This window comes from Varroa destructor, unplaced genomic scaffold, assembly GCF_002443255.2.
Source record: "Varroa destructor unplaced genomic scaffold, Vdes_3.0 BEIS01000002.1, whole genome shotgun sequence".
In the NCBI taxonomy this organism is placed as follows: Eukaryota; Metazoa; Arthropoda; class Arachnida; order Mesostigmata; family Varroidae; genus Varroa; species Varroa destructor.
In genome coordinates this window covers 37131927-37156079 of record NW_019211455.1, presented here as the reverse complement: position 1 = coordinate 37156079, position 24153 = coordinate 37131927, and the positions used below count along the sequence as shown (strand labels likewise).

At 39.9% G+C, this 24153-nt stretch overlaps 1 protein-coding gene and 1 long non-coding RNA gene across 5 annotated transcripts; one reads left to right on the top strand and one right to left on the bottom strand.

The window, feature by feature from the left end:
- Nucleotides 1–6685: 6685 nt before the first annotated feature.
- Nucleotides 6686–18083, bottom strand: LOC111245808 (uncharacterized). 4 transcript variants are annotated; one of them, XM_022794623.2, is made up of 5 exons: nt 13434–13903; nt 11199–11287; nt 8499–10616; nt 7693–7865; nt 6686–7590 (listed from the first exon to the last, which is right to left on the bottom strand). In XM_022794623.2, exons 2-5 carry the CDS (start codon nt 11200–11202, stop codon nt 7489–7491), a joined length of 2397 nt encoding a protein of 798 aa, XP_022650358.1. In that variant the 5' UTR covers nt 11203–11287; nt 13434–13903; the 3' UTR covers nt 6686–7488. The 4 variants fall into 4 exon arrangements, with proteins under 4 accessions (XP_022650358.1, XP_022650359.1, XP_086838219.1 ...); XM_022794624.2 differs by lacking the exon at nt 13434–13903 and adding an exon at nt 11471–11522; XM_086982093.1 differs by lacking the exon at nt 6686–7590 and having other exon boundaries at nt 7699–7865; nt 8503–10616; nt 13434–13923.
- Nucleotides 11619–12501, top strand: LOC147757757 (uncharacterized). The gene is made up of 2 exons (XR_015322538.1): nt 11619–11669; nt 11809–12501. It is a non-coding gene; the product is annotated as an uncharacterized LOC147757757 (long non-coding RNA).
- Nucleotides 18084–24153: the final 6070 nt, after the last annotated feature.

Genomic DNA, 24153 nt, shown 5'->3' with positions numbered 1-24153 from the left:
AGAGTTTCGCATGTGACTGATAGCAATGCATAGTTAGTTTAACGTAATTAAATACAGGTTCTTCAAAAGGTATGAAGATGTCTGCCGTTGTCTATCCATGTGCTTTGTGAAATGTCCAAGCAGAGCATTACTGCAGTGGAAATTGACACTGCTGAACTTCATCGTTTTCTGAGGGAGTCAAGAATAATTCTTCAAGCACGACGATCAACTTTTTGAGCGTGAAGCTTGTAACCTTTGCTACAGTGAGATTACTGTATGAATTGTGAAGGGTTATCCTTGTGCCAGAGCTTGAGGAAACTGAAGTTATTATAAGGATGAGTGGTGAACTTTTCTTTACCTGCTGACTATACGACAACAATCCAAACATCTCGAAATTGTCGAGAAATTTTATGGGCAAATGCGTAGCGTCCACATCTTTTGCTGGTTGATTGAATAACATTTTTTGAGATCTCCATAGATTCGTTTAATGCACATATTCTTAGTGTTCCAAACCATTCTATTCACGGGAACTGCGATGCATTTGTTTAACGAAAACGTTCATAGGATTTTCGAGTGACGTCGACGGGCAGATAATGTCGATACGCTGTGCAATGGAATCCCATTTTAACGCAAAATTTTCAACGCAAGTTTCATTGTTGGCACTTCTTGAAAATTGATCTTTATGGATGTTTAACAAAAGCTGAGTGTTTTATCGTCAGTTTTATTAAGTCGCATACTGCGGGCCAAGTTGTATGCTTTAGAGTGCCTCCATAAATTCGAATTTTCATCGTCGTTCAACGACTGTTTTTAATATCAGCATCGCTATTTCCTTTGATTCCTAGTAGCAGCTGAGGGAAATCGCCTGAACATACAGTTCTTGTTGCATAAAACACGAAATCTTCGATCAACGTCCTTTCGGTCTATTATTGTCCGTACCAAACAATAAGTAATAAGTGTTACATACTGTATTTTTCGTACAATAAACGGGAATCATAAATAAGAGGTGCGCAATAGATAAGAATTTTGCTGTAGAATGTCTGTGTTTTCGTTTGGTTAATGTTTATCTTAAGGGGTTTGCATACTGATGATATCTTTTACCTTCGTCCAAATAAAGTCGCTTAATTTGACTGGACGGTACCTAAGAGCTTTACGATGATGGGTGTTAACAATAGGAAGAGTCATGTTGTTCTTCGACAGCCGGTATTCACAATGAGCTTCAGTTTTAAGCCACCATTCTTAAGAAGGCGATTTTTAAAAATGTTTTACATATTTTTATTAATTGACGACATATTCGTTCACTATCATGATCGTGAATAAACCTCGATTTGCATAAGGCATCTGCATTTGTTCGACATTTTCCATAGTCTTCTTCCTTTTTGTAGACAAGCGTAGGTTTCTTTCAGTGCTGCAAGTGGGATGCTTTCATGCGTTTTGAGTGAATCAAACGATGTGAGCCCACGAACAGTAATAGTCATAAGTAATAAACTTCACCCCAACGTGGATTCGGCGTGCTGAGGCATGGTCGTATATTTTTGTGGTTAAATGGGGAAATTTTTTCTGTTTTTATTTATTTTTTTACTTGTTATGGCCCAGATGTAAAATTAAAGGACATCGACGCGCAGGAGTTCCTTTCACATACGTTCCAGCGTTAAAGGGGCAATTAGAAATTTCAAGTTCCACATTGCGTGGCACAGCCCACTGATGTCTTTCATAATTTTTATATTGTTGACCTTTTTGGTCACCTATAAAATCCCCTATTTCAGGAGGCAGCGTCTTTTATGTGTAGACACACCATTTCAAGCACTGACAGCCTTTTATGTCTTAGAGTGAATTGGCAATGTAATTCAAGCTATGAGGTCCATCATTCAAAACTAGCCTGTAAAGTGTCGGATCTGAGTTTATATCCGGAATTTTAGCTTGCACAAATTTATTAGTGTTTTCAAAGTTGAGCTTTATTTTTTTGTCGAGGCACAGCATGATATCGACATGCAGCGGTTCTGTTTTTCTAGTATTTTTTGGGCCGCAGGTAGGCAATGATGCGGTTAAATTTTTTATGCTGTTTTGTAAAAAGGTTTCTTTAGTTTAAAAGCACGGTTAATTATACTTGACCGATCTTCCGGTTGCTGGTCTTCACTCAGGTGACCTACAATCTCTAACCAGTGTGCATTGCATACCATTGACAGTGACGTATTACGTATATATATATATTATGGTATCTATATAGAAGTTTTACCGTGTATTTCGGTCCATCTCCGAATGAAGATTATTAGATGGTACATTTATCAAGGTCTGATCTTAGAGACCTGATTATTTTTAATGTAGGACAGATTTGTCCGATTCAGTCTTTGCAGCCACAGCGACCGGGTATTGGTGAAAGATATGGTTTACTTGCAATAGATGATTAAATTGTTTTTTACGATTTTTGACTTGATATGCATAACATTGCAGCCGGTTTAGTTCTTTATTCTGCATTGTGCATAGCCCATTTTGCCGACCATCCTTACCTAACGGGAACAATAAGCATTCAAACAAAATGCGATTCCAAAATGATCCGGAAATCATTGTTTCACTTGTTTTGTTTCTGAGTATCGTCTTCGTACTTTTCGTAAATGTTTAGTAGTAAAATTTTTGGCTTTTGTGAGATGCCCGATGTGAGGGTTGTTTTCTCTGAGCATTGTTTTCTACATCTTGAACGATGGCACGAAATTCTAAACGATTCAAAAGAAGCGTTCAACGTTGTCTTATGAACCGGAACGTTTCGTCATTCTGTGGCATAAATGATTCTTTTTATGATAGACAACGCCCTGTATAATTAGTGAAAGATCGTGGATTCCTTCAAGAGAACGCCACTTCCTAGTGACACTAACCACAATCATCTGAAATATACAATTGTATATTTTTCGAAAATTTTTTGCTCGGTATGTATCGCTCGCGTACAGTTCATTCAGTTCTCTACAGTTGTATGCCATTAAATTTTATTTTTCTCTGCGTAAAACGGAAATTTGTCGTTTTATCTTTTAAAAGGTATGCTTTACAATAACGTAAAATTATATCCATCCGCCTTACCAATGTCTGTTGACCGAATGCATTCGTCTGCTAAATGCTTTATTTTACGTTGCCTACGTCTTTCGGTATGAAAGAGATGTGGATTGTCTGTTTTTCTGCTGTTTCATTCTGTCTGAGAATGCGATGACTCTCGCGATTTTTTTTTATCTGTCGAATATCTGCTACTACTGCAGTTCCATTCTGACCAGAGTTTCGCTATCCGTCTCATTCCACTCCACGGCAAGTACCTTCTGCCGCTGCTGCTTTACTTGCTGTTTTTTTGCAATCTGCTCTTCGGCGGTCGTTCGATTCTTCTACCGTTTCGGAGGCTCCCTTCGCGACTCAATCCTTCTCGGCCGCTCTTTTTGGTCAGAATCGTTCTGGCATGATACAGCTCGTATCGAACCTGTAATACTGATGGACGGAGAGCCTAACCAATTTCTACCATAATGTAGTTTAAATTTAGTTTTTAACAAAATAAAGGTTGCAAAATTTTTACGTAGCCTAGGTTAAGCATACATATTAGTAAACGATAGAATTTTAATACACAATTTGAGCAGAGGTACAATTTTATCTTGAAATATTTTCTTACGATAAATATGGTATGTGCAGCAATTTATGTATAGTTTACTACGCAGCACCGTTATAATATGCATTTTTTTTTAGTAATACAACTAATTCGCTATGCAAGGAAGTTAATAACGGGCTGGAAATAACATTTTTAACAGTTGCCAAAATGTATAGTTTAATGCAATATTATTAAAATGTTGTTTCTCAGTTAAGCAGGGCACAATGCTTACTACAGTACAGCTTCAGTGAAGTTTCACTGCAATATCAGAACTTTAAGCGGGGTATCACAGCACCGTCTGATATAGCTTCAATACAGCTGAACTGAGAAGTGTAGATATAATCTAGAAGAATTGAACATGAACGTGCATTTAGCCTTTTACCAGTTGCTTGAATAGGATCGACATGTCTTGCCAGCATTCAGATGGCAATGACCCCATTTCACAGATTCTGGCAGATCACACCAATTGAAACCAGTTATAAGTTTCAGATGCCTTCCGATGCAACCTATGCGGGGCTTCCTTTAACGATCTTGAAAGGTATCAAACGATTTGCAATGCGCTAGGTCGTCGTATTCAGCGTTATATACACCGAAAGAAAGTTTAACCGACAAAATGTAGCCATTCGCTCTAGCTGCTTTCAAAGTACGCTTTGGACCTGTACTGAAAACATACGTTTCAAGCCGAAACACATTTGAACCTAGAGACGTGTCTAAACGCTGGTATACCATACGCGTATAGTTATATATATAACGTTGGCGGCCAATACCCCACTCCGATTCACAGGTTGGGACTTGGAGCTTTGGGATCAAGTAATTTCTCTGACCCCAGTGTAGCTCGTCTAGCTTGCTACTGGATGCCTTTCTATACAAATGGCTACACGTTATCCAATGTCGTTGTAGCTCGAGCAGCGGATCTAGCGTTTTGTGACCAGTGAAGGTTTATGTCTCTGAATTTAGGTATGTACGTATTTGTTGGTAGACCTGAACCAAAAGGAAGCGTCTAAATATTTAAACTTTTTTGTATAAAGACCGAGTAAAGTCAGCACCGATCTTTATCAGAATGAGCTTCTATCGGTCATCATCAGTTTCCGACTCCGTAATGATTCAGTAACTTATTAGGAATCAACGATTGCTAAAAAACTGTCTACGGAAAAATAAAATAAATTACGGACAAAATAAAGTACCTCAAAACACACAATCAAAGGAAATCAACGTTTATCAAGATTACTCACATTTGTCAATTATTTATATTATGTTACTAAATTAATATTACTCTTCTTATAGTAGGATGAAACTTTCTCCTGATAAACTTTCATGAGTTGCGGAACATTTCCACAAACATCGCCATTTCACCGCAAAAAAAAAAATTGAAATTACTGCCAATGTTTCAACGATTGCCGAGCGAATCGCAGAAACAAGAAATTTACAGTGCGCTTTATCGAAAAAAGTGTTCATTCGAGTCTGCTGTAAGCGCAGCCTTTACTAAAATAATATCCTAACGGCTCAATAAAAAATAAACACAATGCGGTCATTTCAAGCAGCTAATCTGAATCAGGTAACGAGATAGATAAATAACAATGGTTATACTAGTAAACAATAAAAGAAAGGGGTGTGATCGAACTTTCGATTTAGCTGACTAGTTGAGGTTGGAGACGTCTGAGAGGAAATGTCTTTGGTAATGCGCGTGGGCAGTGTCGATTTTTCAAAGATTGATCAAGATCATATTATTTACCAATACATTAAAAATAGCGAGTCCTACGTAAAATTAAGCGAAACCAGTACGAAAATTGTCTAAGGCTCTCGTATGATTTCTGGTGATTTTGTTTTCACTTCATAATATAATTTTTTTTTAAATTAAAAACAGTGTGTTTTAGTGTGCAAGATAGCTTTCGTACATAAAGGTGCCAATTGCGCGACACTGGGTGGAAACGTCGTCCCGAGCAGTTCTCACTATGTTAGTAATAGTAGGCAATGATGACTGACGCAATATCTAACAACAGTACCAGGTGTAAACCTTATTATCTTTAGTAGGCTATAATAACGTGTTTGCTTACTATATTAAGGTGGTCTAGGCTTGAAGCTGGGCTTAGACAAATCTTATTTTGTGCTACGAGCTAGCCACGTGGAGTAACGCTTGAGGGGAATATTGGACGTTCAGCTTGAAACATTTATCTTAGTATTAAGCCCTCCTCCGAGACTTTCGAACGTGGCTTCTCTACTAGAGTTGTTCGGATAAACACTGCTGTATACCCACCCAGTGGAACGCTATTAACCTAAAAAGATCTTGCTAGAAGCTTCAATTATTATTATGTCCTCAGCAGGCTAAGAAGCCTACGTATGAAGCATATGTTTCGCTAAAGGGGGACAGTCGAAGTTCTAAATGCCTCCTCTCTCTGCTCCTATGACAAAGATGATTACACACGACTTACCAGGTATAAAGTTGAGTTAGAAATATTTGCGAGAACTAAAATTTCTCAAAGATGTCGGCTTGTTGTTTTTTAATTATACGAAGTATGTCTTACAGAGCTGACTAGCAGCACGAGCCAACAATAGCTAAACTGATATATCGAAAACCCAAATAAGGTCCCAGCTTCAAGTCGGAAGTTAAGTAGTTAACGACGATAAATACATGCAATAAATTTAAGACAAGTGCCAACTCACCCAGTAAGCCAGTTATACCAAATTCAAGTTCTTGACCGATTCAGTTTTTAGCTCGTGGGTACCCAAAAGAACATGAAGATGAAATAACTCTAATCTTCATTGTGTGCTTTTCGGTAACACTATTCCAGTAAATACAGAAGAAAGAAAATATCTTTCTACCAAGTCTCATGTAGCATAATAGTAAAGGCAAATTCATAGCATCCATAAAATATATGACATCTATAGATTTAAAAATACAGAGAAATTTTTCACAAACTATATTTCCACACGAAACACGCGATTCGTTCTACAAGATTTTCCTTTCTACGAAGTCATGCTAAGCATCGTTGAATACTATGACACATTATATCTGCAGCTATTATTATGATTTTGATTACGTTGAGGTGCATAGTAATAGTACAAAATAAAAAGAGAATTCATGATACAGAAAAATGACGTGCAAAGTAAAGCTTGAGCTTCAATATTTTTATTTGATGATTTCACAGACAGACCTTCACAGACGTAGCTACTTGCTCCTGTGCTAAATATGGGACAATAACGATAGCAACACTCCATAGCGTCAGCTTACGTTATATCTTGTCGCCTTGACTAGAACAGTATAAGTATTTGGGTTTTCCTTTTACATAGCTTCACAAAAGTTTGCAGTATACTGCCAAAAATGCCGTGTCTAAATCTTTCTTTGAGCAGGTAATTTACAACAACAGAAACATTATTCATTTAAGTTTATACTGTTTCAATAAGTTCAAGCAATTCAACATCCTGACTGTGGCTCCGAACGTGCGCATTCCACTCCGTCCGCAGTAGCAAAGCCCAAAGAGACTCCAGAGACTGAACTTGTGAAGCGTATTAGGCCGAGGGTAGCTTTATTTCTGCATACATCCTGCTATCTCTTGTATATATATATATATATATATATATATATATATATATATATATATACAAGTGCACGCTTTCTAGCTCGACGCCCCAATTGGATGGAGATGCATTGTTTAATTTGATGCTTCTCAATAAGTTTTTTCTTTGAGGCAAAACAATCGAACAGAACCCATCTATCGTTATTTGGCCATATCTACGTTACAACTCATGACAGTAACTGATTCTCTGTGAGCTAGCTTTAAACCACAACTTTTAAATTAAGTTAAATTAAGCAAACTCCTCGATTTGTTGCCGTCCTTTTACACAGTTGATCTTTCATACTAATTTTCTCTTCCCAGTGCCTTGAATGTTGTTCACGATCAAAAACTTTTTACTTCAATATCTGCACCATAGGATCGTGCTTTGCACAGGAACTGCTCTTTGTATGCGAAATTTCGGTCACAAAGGAGCATGCTCAAATCCTGAAAAAGAAACGCTTAGTTATAATAAAATTAATATTTTTCTTCCTTTAGACATAGTTCGCTTTCTCGTCACCGTCTTTAGCGTAACATATATTGTTTTACCTTGAACCTCGTTTCTAGCTCCTGGACATTTTCGAAGGAGTTTAGAGCTGGTTGAATAATTTCTCGGCACTGTTGAGTGCTTTGATAATGGCCACCGCCTGCGTCTATAAATTGATTCCCCATGGCAGCTATTGCGAGCGACGTCATTAGAAATTGGGCCTTCTTTCGTGAATCTGCAGTCAGGAAAACCGGGCAGAAAACTAATTTAATAATCTCTCAATTAATGTAACCTTGTTATACTCACTACATGATATATATAAAATCTGAGAATCACGTGCCCTTTCGATTATCGTTTCAAGAAGCCTGAACCTTGAACAGAAGTTAAAAAATGCTAGTCTTTGTTTGCAATCGAAATCTCAACGATATATAAAACTTTGTTTTCGGAGACACATCGATTCAGACGAACATTGCACAATTCTTAAAATAATAATAACTCGTGATCTGTTTGTCCAAAAAATCCTATGGATAATTTTTCAACCTGTGAAAACGTAATATTACCATGTGGTTTCCCTAAGTGCGTAATCTATGTACATAAAAGACGTACGCACACGCCTCCTTAAACTATATAAACTTATTAATTTTTGAAAATGACCTAACAATAAGAAATAGTAATTTAACCACAGGCCTGGCTTTTACTGTTCACTTGTGTTTGTTCGATGTCTGTTTAAAAAATAAATTTACCTGTTGTATGTGATAGCGCATAGCTTAGCGAAGGCAACAACTCTTCAATTAGTAACATTTGTATAGCTTAACAAATATTGGTCTCAGAATATGCTTATCACACCAAAGCGTATACTCATACGTACTAACTGCTATTAGATAGATCCTGAAGAAAGCGCGACGGTTCGCAACTCCATTACGAGCTTCCCCCTCACGAAGCTCCAGTTGGACCAGTTTCTCTACAAACCATTCAGCACCGGAGAGATCGCTCGCGGTTAGGATCAGTGTCACCTTTTGTGTGCTTTCAGAATTAAGGCATTGCTCAAGATAGTTTGCCACAGCTCCAACAGATTTCTGAGTGACACATAACATCAGACTGGCATAGCCAGAGTACAGATAAAACTGTACACCAGTGAATGGACCATAAAGTGTAACGTATAGTGATTGTCTTATTCGTGCAGCTATCCGATGATCAGTTGACTCCGATCTTTTCGATCCCTGGCGTCGGCTCTCAAAATGAATGACGGCATCCTCACGTGGCCTGTCATAGGTGTCTTCGATAATGTTATCAAGTTTCTTCAGCCTGTGCACGTATGGCTGGAGGCTACTGGATGCGTTATCTATTTCAATTAGGCTTTTCTTAATATATTTATCGTTTGCATCCTTGATTGCTGATCGAACATCCTTTAAGTAGTTAACCAAACAGCGAGTCTGCCAGTGATCACAGTCCAGTAGCAGACTTATTTCAGACTCATTCGAAGGTGAGCTGATGACCCATGAAGGAGCTATCCTGTTGCCTGATAGCCCATTGATGGTTAACCAAACGAAATCACCCGGACGAAACAATATGTCCTGCGCCCTTCGTTGAAGGGTCAAAATGGTCGCACCAGTACTCGAACACCATTTTATTTTAGTAGTAAATGATTTTCGTCCATAACACTTCCTACAAACGCGGTCAGCTGCCATGAGAGATAGTAGCGCGAGGCTCCATGCTAAGAATGATGAGGTTTGAATAAGGTGCAATAATAGAAAGCCATAATAAAGCGCATCGGAGAGATTAACGCCTAACTCGATAATAGTTTTACTGATAACACATAAATCGAACATTAGATATACTGCAAGAAACGTGTACTTGGTAGTCAAAGTTAATATTTCGAATGCGTTGATGATTAATTTTGATTCTCTGTAAGAACATCCGGGATACATTTCAGGATTAAGCAGATACTCGGGACGGTGCGTCGAGCATCTTGAATGCATCAGGAGAACGCAGTCAGTGATACCTAGACCTACTAGGGCTGAATAAAGGACTAGCGTTAGGAATTTAGTGTCTCGTGTTATAGTGTACTGACAGAATAGAGACCGCTTAAAGAAAATCTGTATCATTTGTAATCCGGCTCCCGCCACAAGAAAGATATGGAGATTTAGCAATTCCGTGATTATGTTAGCGCTCATTGACTTAGAATGTTTTAGGAATGCCTTTGTGAAATCTATAGTTTCCTCTGAAACAGTGAAATTATCATTTTTATAAAGAACTCCACTGAGATTAGCATTCCATCTTTCGAGGGCCATGAGTTCACTCTTTTGCATGGAGTTTCCCGCAAAAAATACAAAAAAAATGCAAAGTAAATTTATAACAGAATAAGTTATAAAACACCAAATCAAAATAGATTTGCGCGCTCTTGTTTTGCTTCTGCGCAAGGTAGATGCTGATGGACGAAGGCGAAGGGGTGCTGTGAACAATGCAGAGCTCAGAATGTCACGGATTCTTTCTTTGAGACCTTCCCACTGTTGGATTGATTCCTCAATTTCATCAGCTTCGTAAGTCTCCTTTCTCGTTACTAATATTATTTCTGCAAGTCGTCTGGTAGTAGCCTCACAAATCACGATGCCCTCTTTCATGAGGACCACAGAGAGGATATCCTTGAAGCTCTCGAACGAGATCAGTCCATTTGGCTCCTTATAAATATCGAGGATATTTTTGAAGGCCTGCCTTCCCTCGAGACGACCAATCGCTCCACGAAACATTTCCTCTGTGAGGCCTTTGCTCGTGTCAGCCGCGTCTTGAAAATACAGTTCATAGATTTTGTTGACGACTGATTGGCGAAGCGGATAACGTACAGCATCAGAGAATTGTTGATAATGCATTACTTTTCCGAGAGACGTTTTCGTCGCCTCGATAAACACTGCCTTCAGGCGATCCTCGTTGCCCTGGATCTGCACTCCTTCTGAGCGAACTTGTACTAGCATGTCCATCTTGTCTTCATCTGAAATTCGAAAATATGACGGTGCATATTAGAAGGTGACATAACAATAATAATTACTTGATAAACTGAATAAGCACTTATAAATATGCACACGCATCGCTTAGAGACGGGTCTGTCGTCTAGCTTACGTATAACAGAGATTTTGTTTGCATTGGTTACCAAGAGATTATATATATCTATATAAAAGAGAGGGGAAGGGAGAGGCCGATAGTCGTCATCACGATAATAATAAGGTCAGGGCAAATAATAAATAGCTGAAATACAATACGTGCAGTATTTGAATTCTTTATATTATTTACAACACCGCGAACAGTACCAAGCAATATGTCGTGCGACCGTCCCAAAAAACTATCAAATTTGGAAGCAATGGGCGACACTCAGTAAATACGCTTCATTGGGATCTCTAATCACCGTTCTCTGAAGAAGTTTAGACTTAAGGGTCAAACGACCACAGAGACATCATAAGAGCTGGTTAAACGCTAGTCAAGGAAAGATTGGCACCCGGTTTTTTACTATCTTTTCTGTAAAAAACTAAATTCGCCTTCGGCCTACAGCTGTAGTGTGTTAGGATATAGCACGTACCCATTCGTCGCTGCTTGTTGAATTGACGATAGCTTTGTGACAGATGATCGAACTTGCCTTCGTCACTGCGATTATGACATTACATTAGCCTAGAACAAAACGTGAAAAAAACACCCACGTTTATTATGCAGCTATACGCCAGAGCGGTAAGTTATCTATTGCTACACAGTGATGCGTGACATTGGCATCCAGATGGTACAACTTTAATGGCTGTGCCAAAAATTGATAAGGTTTATCTATCAAATAAAATTATGTTGAACTAAAATGTTTACATTTTTTTGTCGATCGATGACTGACCGGTACGCGGAGATCGTCGCTTCATACTATGTCGCGTGCAGTGCATACGTGCATTTTCGCACGCTGGTGCGAAGCCAAGTATAATGTATATCCACCGTATCTATGTATATAACGCATTGTGCTTGGGAGTTCAATTACAGCAGTCGTATGCCTACAAACCGGAGGACTGTGGAGGTACGTCTGATTGAGAATCTGCAGGTTATTCCCACAACACAGGCTAAACTCGTGGTTTTAAAAGATACCGGACTTTACAGAAGACATTTACAAGTGAATGCTAACAGAGATGAGTTTTATTTAATCGATGAACTCCAAGGGAATCAGTTATCCCGGGGCGAATTGTTCTACGATCAAAGGACGAAAGAACAAGCCGTTCCGGCAAAGCTGCAAAATGGAAATTGGTCGCCAAAAGCAACACGACAACGTCAGCAATTTCGACTACTCATATTCCAAGTAGATTATAATAATTTAAATTGAATAAGTGACCTAATTATGTTGATTTAAGGAATACCATTTTATTTCAAATATGCTTTATACTAAGGTTGTGAGAGGCGAAAAATTAGTATTTCGTTTGTTCGAAGTATTGTTTACTTCATCTGTAAGTTCATATAATACAAACGTATGTAAAACGCATACAAATAGTCCCATATACTTAAAAAATTTTATATTTCTTATTTCATGCTAGTAATTTTTAAACAAGGTTCGCGCTACCAAAGCTATGCAGTCTTGTTCAAAAGCTTGGCATTTGATGCCCTGATGATGGACTCTCAGAGAGTTATCATCGAAAAAGTCGTTAACGCAGTAATTAAGAACATGTTGGAGATCAGTTTCTCTCTAATTGTAGCAATTGGGCCTATTTGACCTGCTGTGTGATGCCCTTAGTATAACTATAACAACATTTAGATAATTCAGGCACTTTAGTTCATATCGCTTATGTTAGTTGCATGGACCGAAGCGCAGCTGCAGCGAGATTCCGGTTTTTCTTTATTAATAAAGTAAAATTTTCTCAGTTGATTTGTATTTCTACCTGACTAAAACATTAAACGGAGTGGTGCATATAAACGTACCAGAACCCTTTTGCTATTTATTAACGACGGCTCCATTGAGCTAATATGGGTACTAGCTTCGCATTCGGAGCAGGGTATTACTACATTGGACCGCTTTCTCAGTTGTGAACGGATTTTTTCATGGAGAGGTGCTCAGAAACTTTCTCTGGCCGAAACTGGACGAATCTGGCTAAGACAATATGCGGTTACAGTGAAATGACGCCTTCTGCCGTTACGCACGAAAACGCCTGGACGCCTCACTGGAGGCAAAATTAGAAAAACGAAAAATTTTCCACAGGGCACCAGAACTATGGCCGCCCAATCCGTAAGACATAACGGCGCCCACTTCTTTTCTGCGGTGATTTTTAATGATGAAGTCAAACTAAATTTATCTATAATTGAAGAACTCGATAAATATGTATCGTGTGAAATGAGTGACGGAAAATGGACGGTTCTATTTTAAGCCTATGAATAAAATCAGGAGGCGGTCGCCAAGAGGCATAATATTTACAACAAAACGGTAAGCATTGCCGTTCATAGTGGCACACTGCCTTGGTATCGTGCATATTCTGCAGAAGGGTCTCGTTTGTCACAGTTCGAAATTGATTTATCGGTAATGAATTAGCTTATAATCAGTCACAGGGACTTCTACAGACGTAGTTCAAAGTCAACAATACTCTGAAATGCAGGTACCATCGAAGTTCGAATGCGCAATTTTTTTTTGCTTTCGTACACCTTTGGTTGAAGTTAATGTGAAATCTATGCAACTATTTATCTGCGCCGTATGACCTCGAATAAAGCATATCAACATATTTTTCAAGTACAGACAGCACTTGGCATCAATGGCCGCTTGCCGTAGGCGACCTTGAAAAGATATCGTACAGAGTTCTTCTACCTTTCTGAAGCTCCAGTCACTACACGCGCTGCTTCACACCGCTAAACCGAGAAAAACAGCAGCGCCACTGACGCCACCTTCGATGTTTATATCGTGACGCATAGTCGGTGCGTTACTATCCTCTTATGCTATGACGTTACGTGCTAATTCTGTTCTCTCGCTACCGCTTTCTTACACCTCTCTCCACCTGCTGTCGCTGCCATCGTCATTGTCGCTGTTGCTGTTGTCTTGGCGCATAGGCTTCATGGGTTCTGCTAAATTGTTTTGCGTTCTTCTGTATTATTCGCCTGTGCTTCCACGCGGCTCTATGACTGAGAAAGAATGACGCTAGCCGCTTGGCAGGCCGCAGCGCCTGCGTCCAACGAACGTGAAGGGTTTACGATGTACAAGCGAAAACTTGCTTGACAACTGTGGACTGCTATTAGAGCCGAAGACGGCGGCAGTCAGGATAGTTTAGCACCCGATGCAATAGCATTGTCGTGCTCTTGTTGAATCTATCACTGTTATCTATATGGATGCGATCAATCAGTTGTAAGTTCATGTGACAGGGTGGTTAGTGCTGTTGTTAGAGAGAGTTGTTAGTCCATGAAGTGATGCCGACGTTTGTCTGCGCTCGTAAATGGTTGACTCTGCGCCGGCATCGAGTGCTGATAGCAGTCAACCATCCATTATATAGTCAAAGGTCGCATACTATGGTATAATTGCGGCCACATACTGTCGTACAGACATATTGCACACATGCTACAAGATGGAGGCATTGAACAGAACGCACACGTTAAAATACCTGCTATGTAAGAAAAATAGAAGCAACGTAGTTATGAGTGAGTAGGTCCCGTTCTACCTGACCTATTAAAAGAAGAAATGTTCATAGCATACTAGTCTGAAAATAACAGTGCACGGTTTGCCGCTATGCATAGGAATATTAAGCGAGAAACAAATTTCTCATTTTCACTCGTGATGCGACGTTCAAAAACACTGCAGGATAGGCGAGCATCTAACTATATCCACATATTTATTTTACAGACTAAAAGCACATACTAGAGAAAAAAAGACATACTAGACAAGTCATACAATGTGAGTTAAAGACTGAAGTTTGGACTCCAGCCACAGAAATTCAGGAGTATTCACTTTCTCGGCAGGTAGACCACCACTAGAACCGCAGAAGCTTTCCCGAATTAATCGAGCGCATTCCACTAATGCTTTCGGGTCCCTTCGCGGTTGCCACGGGGACCAGGGCTGGTGCTCACCGGCGATCGAACCGAGCACCTCGACGCAACACCGAAACAGTGTCTCAAGAACAATCGAGAATAACATTCGGTTAATATTTTGACACAGCCCGCTAAGAAGTTTGTTCATGAACTCGTTTAAAATCATTGCATGAGATTCGATTTCCTGGGCCGCTGTGCAGTTTGCTATCTGCTGCATTAATTGTCTTAAGGAAATAGCTACCCGAGTCAAAAAACCTTCAATTATTTCGCGAATTTTGCATTCAAGATTCGTTTTGGTTGAAATAATTGATGAAGTGCCTATAACTGGCAGGCCTTGCATACCACTTTCGCCTTGACCCTGCTCTTTGATGCGAACCGTTTCGCGCAGTAGCAATTCATAACACTCGGAAACGCCGTTAAGGGCCATCGCAAAGCGTACGCTCATGACGGCTACGTCGAGTTTTGCAAAGAATTTTTCTCGTATCAAGTTGGCCTGAATCTCCTTGCAAAAATACAAACAGCATATACACAGAGTTTCGACAAACTTGTTTGTAATTATCGGTGGCTTTACAAGAATTGAGCTGTATATCGAGCATAAACGATCATAGAGTAAATCGCGGAAGTCTCGAAAACCACAACTGAAGTGCACGCCCTCCGCTACCGACGCGAAGTCATCCGTGGAGACAATCTTTGTGATCCATTCCTTATGACTATCACATAGCTTATTGAACCACATTAAAATCGTTGATGCGGAGAAGCAGTCCTCAAGATTTAACTTCACATGAAAATAACGGCAAAATGTAATAACAACGCGATAGATGTCGAAGCTGCGATTAGCGTCTAGGGGAGCCGCTACATCTTTAAATAAAATCAAGAACTTTTTCGCTGGCTCCGATAGAAACTCATTAATATGATCACCCCATGCTGCCTTAATGATTTCATTTACGGGGCCGTAGGTTCGAGTGAAATCTAGCAGCATCTTCTGAAACTCCGTTAGAAACGGCTGAAATTGATTCTTCAGTGGTGTTAACTGGTGTAGCCACTCATCAAAATACACGCTGATTTCAGAAACAACGAACTGTCTAAAATACTCTTTTGATAAAACCAGGTCAAAATCCTCGATCAACGCGCAACACCCAAGCATGCCAACCAATTGCGTTTGGTCATAGGCGGTCAGGCATCTCACGGGAGATTTCCGATCCTTTAGGTATTCTAGTATGCCCTTATTGAATCGTCGACATAGATCTATCACCTTTTCTTCGTGTGGGTTTACTGGCATTAACCGGAGCTTCGATAGGGTTTCGAAGACGAGCAAAAAGTTTGGCGGGATTTTCGAGGCAGCTATGCTTAAAGCGTGCAGTCTCGCGGTCAGAGTAGCTGCACGGGTTAGGCCGAGTCCATGGGCCTGCAAGAGTGCTGTCTCTTGCGGTGTCCAAATGGAATCCCATGATAACTTATTGATAAGACGTACAGGTTCCTTCAAAAGGGTTAAGATAACAATTACATGTGAAATATACGCTCGTTTTGGCTCGCGCCATAAACGAATATGAGCTAGTAGACTGGCACCGCCTAAGTTTTGGAACTTCAAAGGCTTAATATTACTCTCTTCGGCGGAAATTCCTGACACTGGCAACGAAATTATGCCAAGAACTTGTCGGCAACATAACTGTACTATTCGGCTGGCTTGCGGTCTCCATATCAGAGAAAATTGGACCGAATCTTGAAATTCTACAGGTCCAATTACAAAGCTCTGCTTCCAGATGGGCTCTATTCGGGCAGTGGAGTCGACAGTAGTGCCGCTATTAACGTGTCGAATCCTCAAGAGGTAGTGTCCCTTTTTCGAAGACGACGGAGCCTGCTTCTGCTTTACGCCATCTGCCCGCAAGATGTCAATGCGTAGCGCGAGACGGAACATTCGCTTAAGAGTTTCAGCTTTCGGTGCGGACTTGATTACTTTCTCGCCAAAAGCTCCACCTGCCGTACGAACTAGCTCAATACATGACGTTTGCACCTGTAACATGGAGTTATCTGTCTTTATTAAGACAAATCGGTAGACTTGATGGACACCATATCAAACAGGCTGTTACAATATGGCAGTTTGTCAAGGTCAGGTAAGGTCAATGTCACAGTGTCAGACGATTGTCAAAGTGTTAGAAAGTATTTAAAATCAATCCAGCATGTATCTTATTTCAATTAATATCTACTGTTAATACATACTTTTGCTGCTATCTCCTTATTGTTTGCAAGGCTTAGACATTCAATACCCGCGCGGACAAATTCATCCGCGGAAAACTCCGAGTCAAACATTGAAAGGATGATCTCAGCTATTTCCAGGTGCTATTGCTCGGCAACGGCCACCCGGTTCGAGAGGGCGGGCCGAGCCCCAATCAGTTGAGATTCCGTCAGCACAGTTGTAAAAGCATCGACATCGAAAGAAAACTTCGTTGTGGATTTGCATTGATACATCTAGCTTATTACAACAAGGTTGTTGCTTACCCAATCACAGCCACGCGCTGGTAAATGACGCTCAATCCATCCCATTCGTCTTGCCCCGCTAAAACATTTTTGCAATTTTGTTATTTATGAAGTTTCCTCAGTCGGCTATTGAGAGATCACAGCAAAGATGTAGTTCAATACGCTAGTCAAGTCGGTAATGTTATCAGTTGGAAACAAAGCTTTCTATTTGTCTTATTGTAGGGCCGGGTCTGCAATTCTCTAATCATGATCTTCATGCGTTTGTAGATCGATACAGAAAACCACTAAATTATAATTATACGAACCCGTGGGCTTTGCCCCACGCCTGTTTTCATTGGTTGACTTAACCGATTTCACTCAGCCTAGCTACCATAGCATGTTCTGAAATTGGTAAAACTATGTTAAAACTCATTATCATTTTATTGATGGCCCCTTTTAGCCTTCTTGACGTCGAAGTGTGCATTTTAGGTATAGAACTACGTATAGTAGTTTACTCAGGTCGTCAAGATCTATCGATTGTTACCAAAAAATACTCCTCCCACATGTAACGCCATGTTAAGTGTTCACCCTTCAAACGACGTTTTTGACTTGAAAAATTTAGGTTTAGGTATAGGTAAATTATCTAAATTCAACTTGTCGAGAGATTTCGATTGGTACCGAAAAGTACCATTCCATGGAATGCGTTAAAACATGGAATGGAGTTACATGGGCGAAACAGTAACCACATTCAGTTTTTGGCCCTTTTCACGCCAAAGTATCCATTTTAGCTGTAGGCAATTTTAGCCAGCCTGTCAACAAAACGTGCTTTTACACAACAAAAGTGTTCGTGAAACGTTAATGTTTCTCGCAGAACATGTCTCAGAGGATAATTCGTAAAAAATATATTACCAACATGTCCGTCGTATCTTTTCAGTTCATTTCTACTTTGGTCAAAACAGATTTTCGTCACATCAAGGAAACGTGTGCTATTTTCATACCTGAATAGTCATTTTAAGTACGAACATACAAGTGTATCGTAGCTTTTTCAAGATGTATCTATTAATAGAACTACATATATAGGCCTCTATGTAACGATTGGACTATCGCTGTATGAAAAGAAAATTTTCTTGTCCTATTAAAACACGTCGGCTGTAGAATTTGTTTATTCTATGCATAAGAGCAGACGGACTCCGTAGTCTGACAGGTACTGCCAGCAAAACAAATGTTCTATTTTGTGCTACACCTGGCAAAATGTAAACTGGCAGATCGACTGCAACTCTACATCTTCAGCATTATCCTGTTTTAATTAATTTGAGACCCTGCAACGTTCAGTTAGCCTATCATAGTAACTCTATTTTTGGGATTCAGTCAATCTAGCAGCGCGATATTTAGCCCATTGCAGCTTCCCTGCTTTTTGCATTTCATTGTTCTAGCAGTTCTGCTGCCACGCTGCACTTACTTCATCATCCTGTTCTAATATTCCGAAAAAAAAAAGTTCCCTGCCATATTTATACAAACTCTTACAAACTTCTGACTGCAGTTCTCTTAGAACCCTGTTATATTAATTCCGCCAGCACTCTTCTTCCACAGAAATATAATCATTCTAGATTAGTGCTAACGGAATCTAGAATGATTATATTTCTGTAATATTCTCGATCTTTTCGTTGGGGTCACTGACCCAGTTAGTTGATTGGGGTCATCCCATTGCCTTGTTCCACCAGCGATTGGTTACTAAATGTCCTTATAACTTCTTTACGTTATTGTAACGAATTCGGCAACGTATCACGTATATCCTGCTTAGAGGGGCAACAGCCGATTTTGGTTTCAGAACTACCCATAACTACGTAACTACTTCTACGCGTAGAATTCATCTCCAGCCGTGCGCGGCGTCCTCACATAGGCCAACCTTTCTGCCATTCTCGCTCTCCAAATGAGTCCGTGTTTCGAATCCTGCTATGATATTCTGTGGCATTTATCCTGTTTGTGTCACTTTTTACCCACCGAACAAATTCATTATTTGTACAGAGGAATATAAATCATGTATAACGATTACATCAATTATTTCGCAAACGAACCTAATTAACATCAAACCCCTTTAATAGGGGAAAAACGATTTCTGGAAATAAGTATTCGAAGTTATGAAGAAAATGAATTGAAGTGCTTCTATCGATCTTCATTAATGCGTACGATTTCGGCAAATTAACCACTTTGCAACTAAATCGAAAACTTTCGAAATAAATGCTACTCCCACTTTGTAAAGCTTGAAAAACAACTTCCCGATACGCGCCTTCGAGAAACTTAACGGCTATTAAGTAAATCGCCAAAAAATATCGCTTTGCCCAAGTTAACGCTACGTTTTATGAAAAAATAGAATTAAAAAACAAGTCGGCTCTATCTTATTCGCAGCTTTTCCCTGGATAAAATTCTAGCGACCAGCTAAAAATCGGTCCGGCCCAGCTTCTTTACGGGGCGCACGTGAATAAAGCTGGCCGTCGTTCAACCTACAACTTTTACGTAATACAGACGTTGTTTTTTATAGAATCAGTTAGCTTCGTTATCCTGTACCCCAAGCATCAACAAGGCTTAAAAGATTTTTAACTTTTTTATTATAGGTAGCTGCACATATTAAATAAAGTTAAGGCATAATAAACATATTTGTTTTGTTTGGTGTATTAACTCCATTTCCGGGGCGTCATCAGTGTTTTTGTTTTGTTTTTTTGAGAAATTCATATATTCCTTTTGGAAATTTGGAATTTGGAACTTGAGGTTAAGTAGGTTTTTTTTTTTTTAGATATAAAGTCAATCCAACACTAGCCGCTTAAACTTGCCAATTCACAGTTATTAGAGGCTCGCTTAAATAACAGCTGAGGGATGCTTAAAAGCAACAAGGTCAACGAGGTTCGAAAATATCAATCACTGCATCTTTATTGAGCTCATCGATACCCATCGAATGGCGTTGAGAAACCTTTCACAAAGCGAACCATGCTAAATTTCCACTCTTCAACCAACGACGACGAGCAGGAACTTAAAAACTAAAATTAAGGAGATGAGAACATGTACCCGATTTCGATTTAGCTCATTCAGAGTTTTCGATTAGTGCCAGGAAATACCCGCTTTATTCATTTAGACTCATCTTATCTTACCATAATAGCCCATTTTAGCCCCTACAACTTTGCCATAATCATGCATAAGATATTTGGGCAAAAAAAAAAACACCTAAAAAAGCAGGAATCATAAAACACGGCTATTTTGCCCAAATTAACATTACGCTCTGTTAGATGCAAAAAGATACATTTCTCGCAGGAAAGAGTATTCATTTGATCGTCTCCATTCGTTCTGCCGACCTTTTCGACGCCTAGCGACCCACGACGAATCAGCCGGATCCGTGCCCTCTGCAGGGTCGTCTTGGATAGAACAGGCCTGTGGACCTAGGAGTATAGAATATATAGAATATAAATAAACGAAAAATAATGTAGAAATTGATGGCTTATCGAGGAAGCTAGCACGCCATTTGTGGACTACTGGACTTTCGCACCAGCAAAGATAGAAACTGTTGCCCGTTGACTCTCCCACGTCCTGTTCGTGGCTAGTTCAAAATAATGTCCAGCAGTAAACAAAACGATACTTATTGAATTACTTACTATTGAACTATCCAAAAACGAGAGTTTTGCGCTCGAATGAATATGGACTATTCGTCCTTTGATAATTCGTCCTTTGACATTGATAATACACTGTCACTGTTATATCTATTTGCTGTCTGTCAAAACAAGCTAACAGGAATTGCTATCGCCGTCTGAGAAATAGGGACAAACCCCGTTACCAAAATAGTTAAAAAATAAAATTCGCGATAAACAGAAATATCAGCTCTGTATCGGTACGAAAGCTGAAGACTTTATAGTATATAGTCTGAAATAATTGGGAGCAGTTTTAACGTTCAGATCATTACACAGTTGAGACGCTTCAAAATAGAGTATCAGTTTAGCATAAGATCCTTCAAACGCGCGCTCTCTGGGCATGCTCAAAAAAAAACAGGCCTCTGTTATGACAGGAAAGGCACCTGTCATAACAGAGGCCTGTTTCCCATGCGCGTCGCCACTGTAGTTCGCGTGGCTTTACACATGTTGGATATTTTTGAAATCATTTATACGATGAGAAAGATCCTTTAATTAATAAGATGCGCTACTGCGTGGCTCGATAGGCTCGCGAAATGGCCTAGACCATTAGAGGCTATATTAACACTAACGAAAGAGTGAAAATATATCCGCCGACTTGTAGCTTAACGTTTCAACGATAATCTCGAAAACCTATTGCTCTATGAAAATAGAGCCGGTACAGCGACGGACGCACTACGGGTCGCCGTTGCGTAAGGTGATGTAGAATACCCTGGATGTCCACAGAAAAGCTCTAGCCGCAAGCTGTTTCTTTCATGTGGACAAGAGGAACGCTATCGCCGTCGGTGGAAGCGCGTTAATGAAGTTTAGACGATTACAATGATACGCTGAGATATTTTTTCCATGAGCGCTCAATCGTATAACGTCATTTAAGCGAACTGGAAACATCTAACACAAGACTATACATGCACAGATTAATAAAATAGAGGTGCCCGCCAGCCGCCAGCTGGCCTGAAGTGCCGCGTGGTTAGAAAGTCTTCTGGGCCTTCCTGTTATGGCAGGCTATGAGGTTACACATGTTGATATTAATGCCAGACCACTTTTGGTACGTCTTACCTATTCAGTGTACTATTGATTTATTATATGTTACTGAAATCGGCAGTAACCATTAATCATTGAGAAGTCGATTAGATAAATTGTTACTTCATGTGGAGTATTCCTACACGATCGTGTTATTCGTCCTATGGGGACAAATTACGTATAATAAGGTAGATATGATGCCTGATAGTATATATAATTATGCAAACAAAATAAATGCCCAGAATCGCCGAATGGAGCAGGCTAAATCGGAGTACAGCACAGATTTATTTCTTCTCCACCAAGGTAAATGTTACTTTTGCTTTCTAGAAGCCTTTTTTCAGTTGGACACGCCATCACAACCGTCCATTAATATATGTTTTCTACGAACTAATTACTATACCTCAAACATCTTCAGAAAAATATTCCTACTTCTGCAAGTTGAAGACGTATCGCCACCGAAATAATACACATTATTATATTAGCTTGGTTTTGTTTTTTTGTCCACAGCAGAAATTGGAAGCAAGCAATCAGTGTGCGCGAATTACAAAAGCGTAGGCCACAAACGCTCATACTGTTCAGTTTACGGAGTTTGTTACAAAAAGACATGTGAAACGGCATAAGATCTTTAAAGCTTTTGTTTACAGAATACTTAATTCGCTTTTTTAAGCATCCCATAAGCCTAGAAATAGTTAATAAGATTGGCCAACTCCGATTTACCCTACAATCGTTTTGAAAGCTAGAAAGATTATTGCTGTTACGCTTTAGCCATCGTTAATCTTCGAGAAAAATAAGGCTGCCTCAAACGACGACTTTCCTGACGCCTGGTCGAGGGAAGGCTCTGTACATCCATGGTTTAACGTAGTGCAGAGAACTGCTCCTGTAGTACATTTTCGCTGCGTTATTTGCGGATGTTTTACTGTAGAGTTCAACATATCAAAGAAGCTGACACATCAAAGGATTAAATTAGTTGACGGATCCCCATCGAGATCATCAGAACCAAGAAACAGACGAAAACTGGGGTGTCATAGCATCGAGGCAAGTATGTCCTAGCTTTCTAACGCTCGTAGGTGGTCTAACGCCAAATGGTTCAGATCCGCCGAACGACCGTTTCCAGCTATAGCTATCCCATGGTACTAGTTACAGCTAAAATAAAGTTCAGCGAAACAGAAACTCGTACGCTATTCATTTTTGCCTTAAAAGTTTATTAATTAATTGTAATAAAAAAAAAAAAAAAAAAAAAACGACAATAACGTAACAATAACAACGACAACAAAACGGAATTGCAATTTTCAGGCTACTCACAAGGCAACTCAGCAGCTCTAGATGGCGCTTGTGTCGCTTATCAGTGCGAGTGTGCTTATCGCTTTATGAGTGCATCTGTATATGGCCGATGTACGCCGGCCGGTTCATGGTACAGAAGCAATAGCAACATTATTGTTACCGCAGCCGCTCGCTGACACTCAACAATAACGGTCACTTTTGCGACGACGACTATAGTCATTGAATATTTTTGGCTACGTGTCGTATTGTTATGACGACGGATGGATGATGCTAGCGACGTCGTAGAATAACAAAGGGTCCAGTCGCCGCCGCTAGTGGAAGTTCCGCGTCGCGTGGAAGAATCGTTCGTACTGGTGCTTCTGGTACAACAATTGTTGCTGCTCTTGTGATCTTTCTTCGTTTTTTTCTTTTCGTTGTTTCTGTTGTTATCATCGGCCCTTTTGGCAAGCATGACCCCGGTCATTCGTTACAAAGGCTTGCGATCCGAGTGTTCGTCAATTCACGTAGTCATAGAAATATGACGTAGCAGTGTGTTGTCGAATGGGAACCAACCTAGAGCTACGTCGCGGACGACTAATCCACAGATTTGAGAAGAAGAACAAGATTAAAGTATAACGCGTTTTCGGAGTGCTCAATCATGTTAGCTGCGATCTTCAATTCTGAGGATTACTGCTACCACTTAGGCAGGTCAGGGTCACTGTACAGAATAAAAGTGTCCTGTAAGGTGCTGAGCATGGAACCAAACTGCCGGGAGACAGCTGCATTTATTTGGGTGTAACGCAACGTGTACTGAGGATCTACTCAAGTTTTTTGAATAGGCACTATTGGGACGCAACAAAAAAATATTTTATTTCAAACATTTTTGGCTTCTTGGCGCGTCTGCTCAGCACCCAGCAGCCAACCTTATTAGCCGAGTTCGATGCTAACGCTATTCTCGTGTTGTGCATCAGACCGTTTTTTTTTTTACCGTTACACTGATTATGAGGCATTTCATCTGATTTTCGGCTCAGCATGCGTCTGCCCTTATTGATCAACGGTTGACCTTTTCTTGTGCGATGTACCTCGTAAAGCTACTGAATTTCTATA

Bases quoted from the DNA above. Each gene is read 5' to 3' on its own strand.
- LOC111245808 (XM_022794623.2), bottom strand. The intron at 7,866-8,498 runs GTACGTATGAGT...TCCTGACTGCAG, and splicing joins GATCTATCTAATAGCAGTTA to ATTCACGAAAGAAGGCCCAA. The intron at 7,591-7,692 runs GTAAAACAATAT...TTTCTTTTTCAG, and splicing joins AGCTAGAAACGAGGTTCAAG to GATTTGAGCATGCTCCTTTG.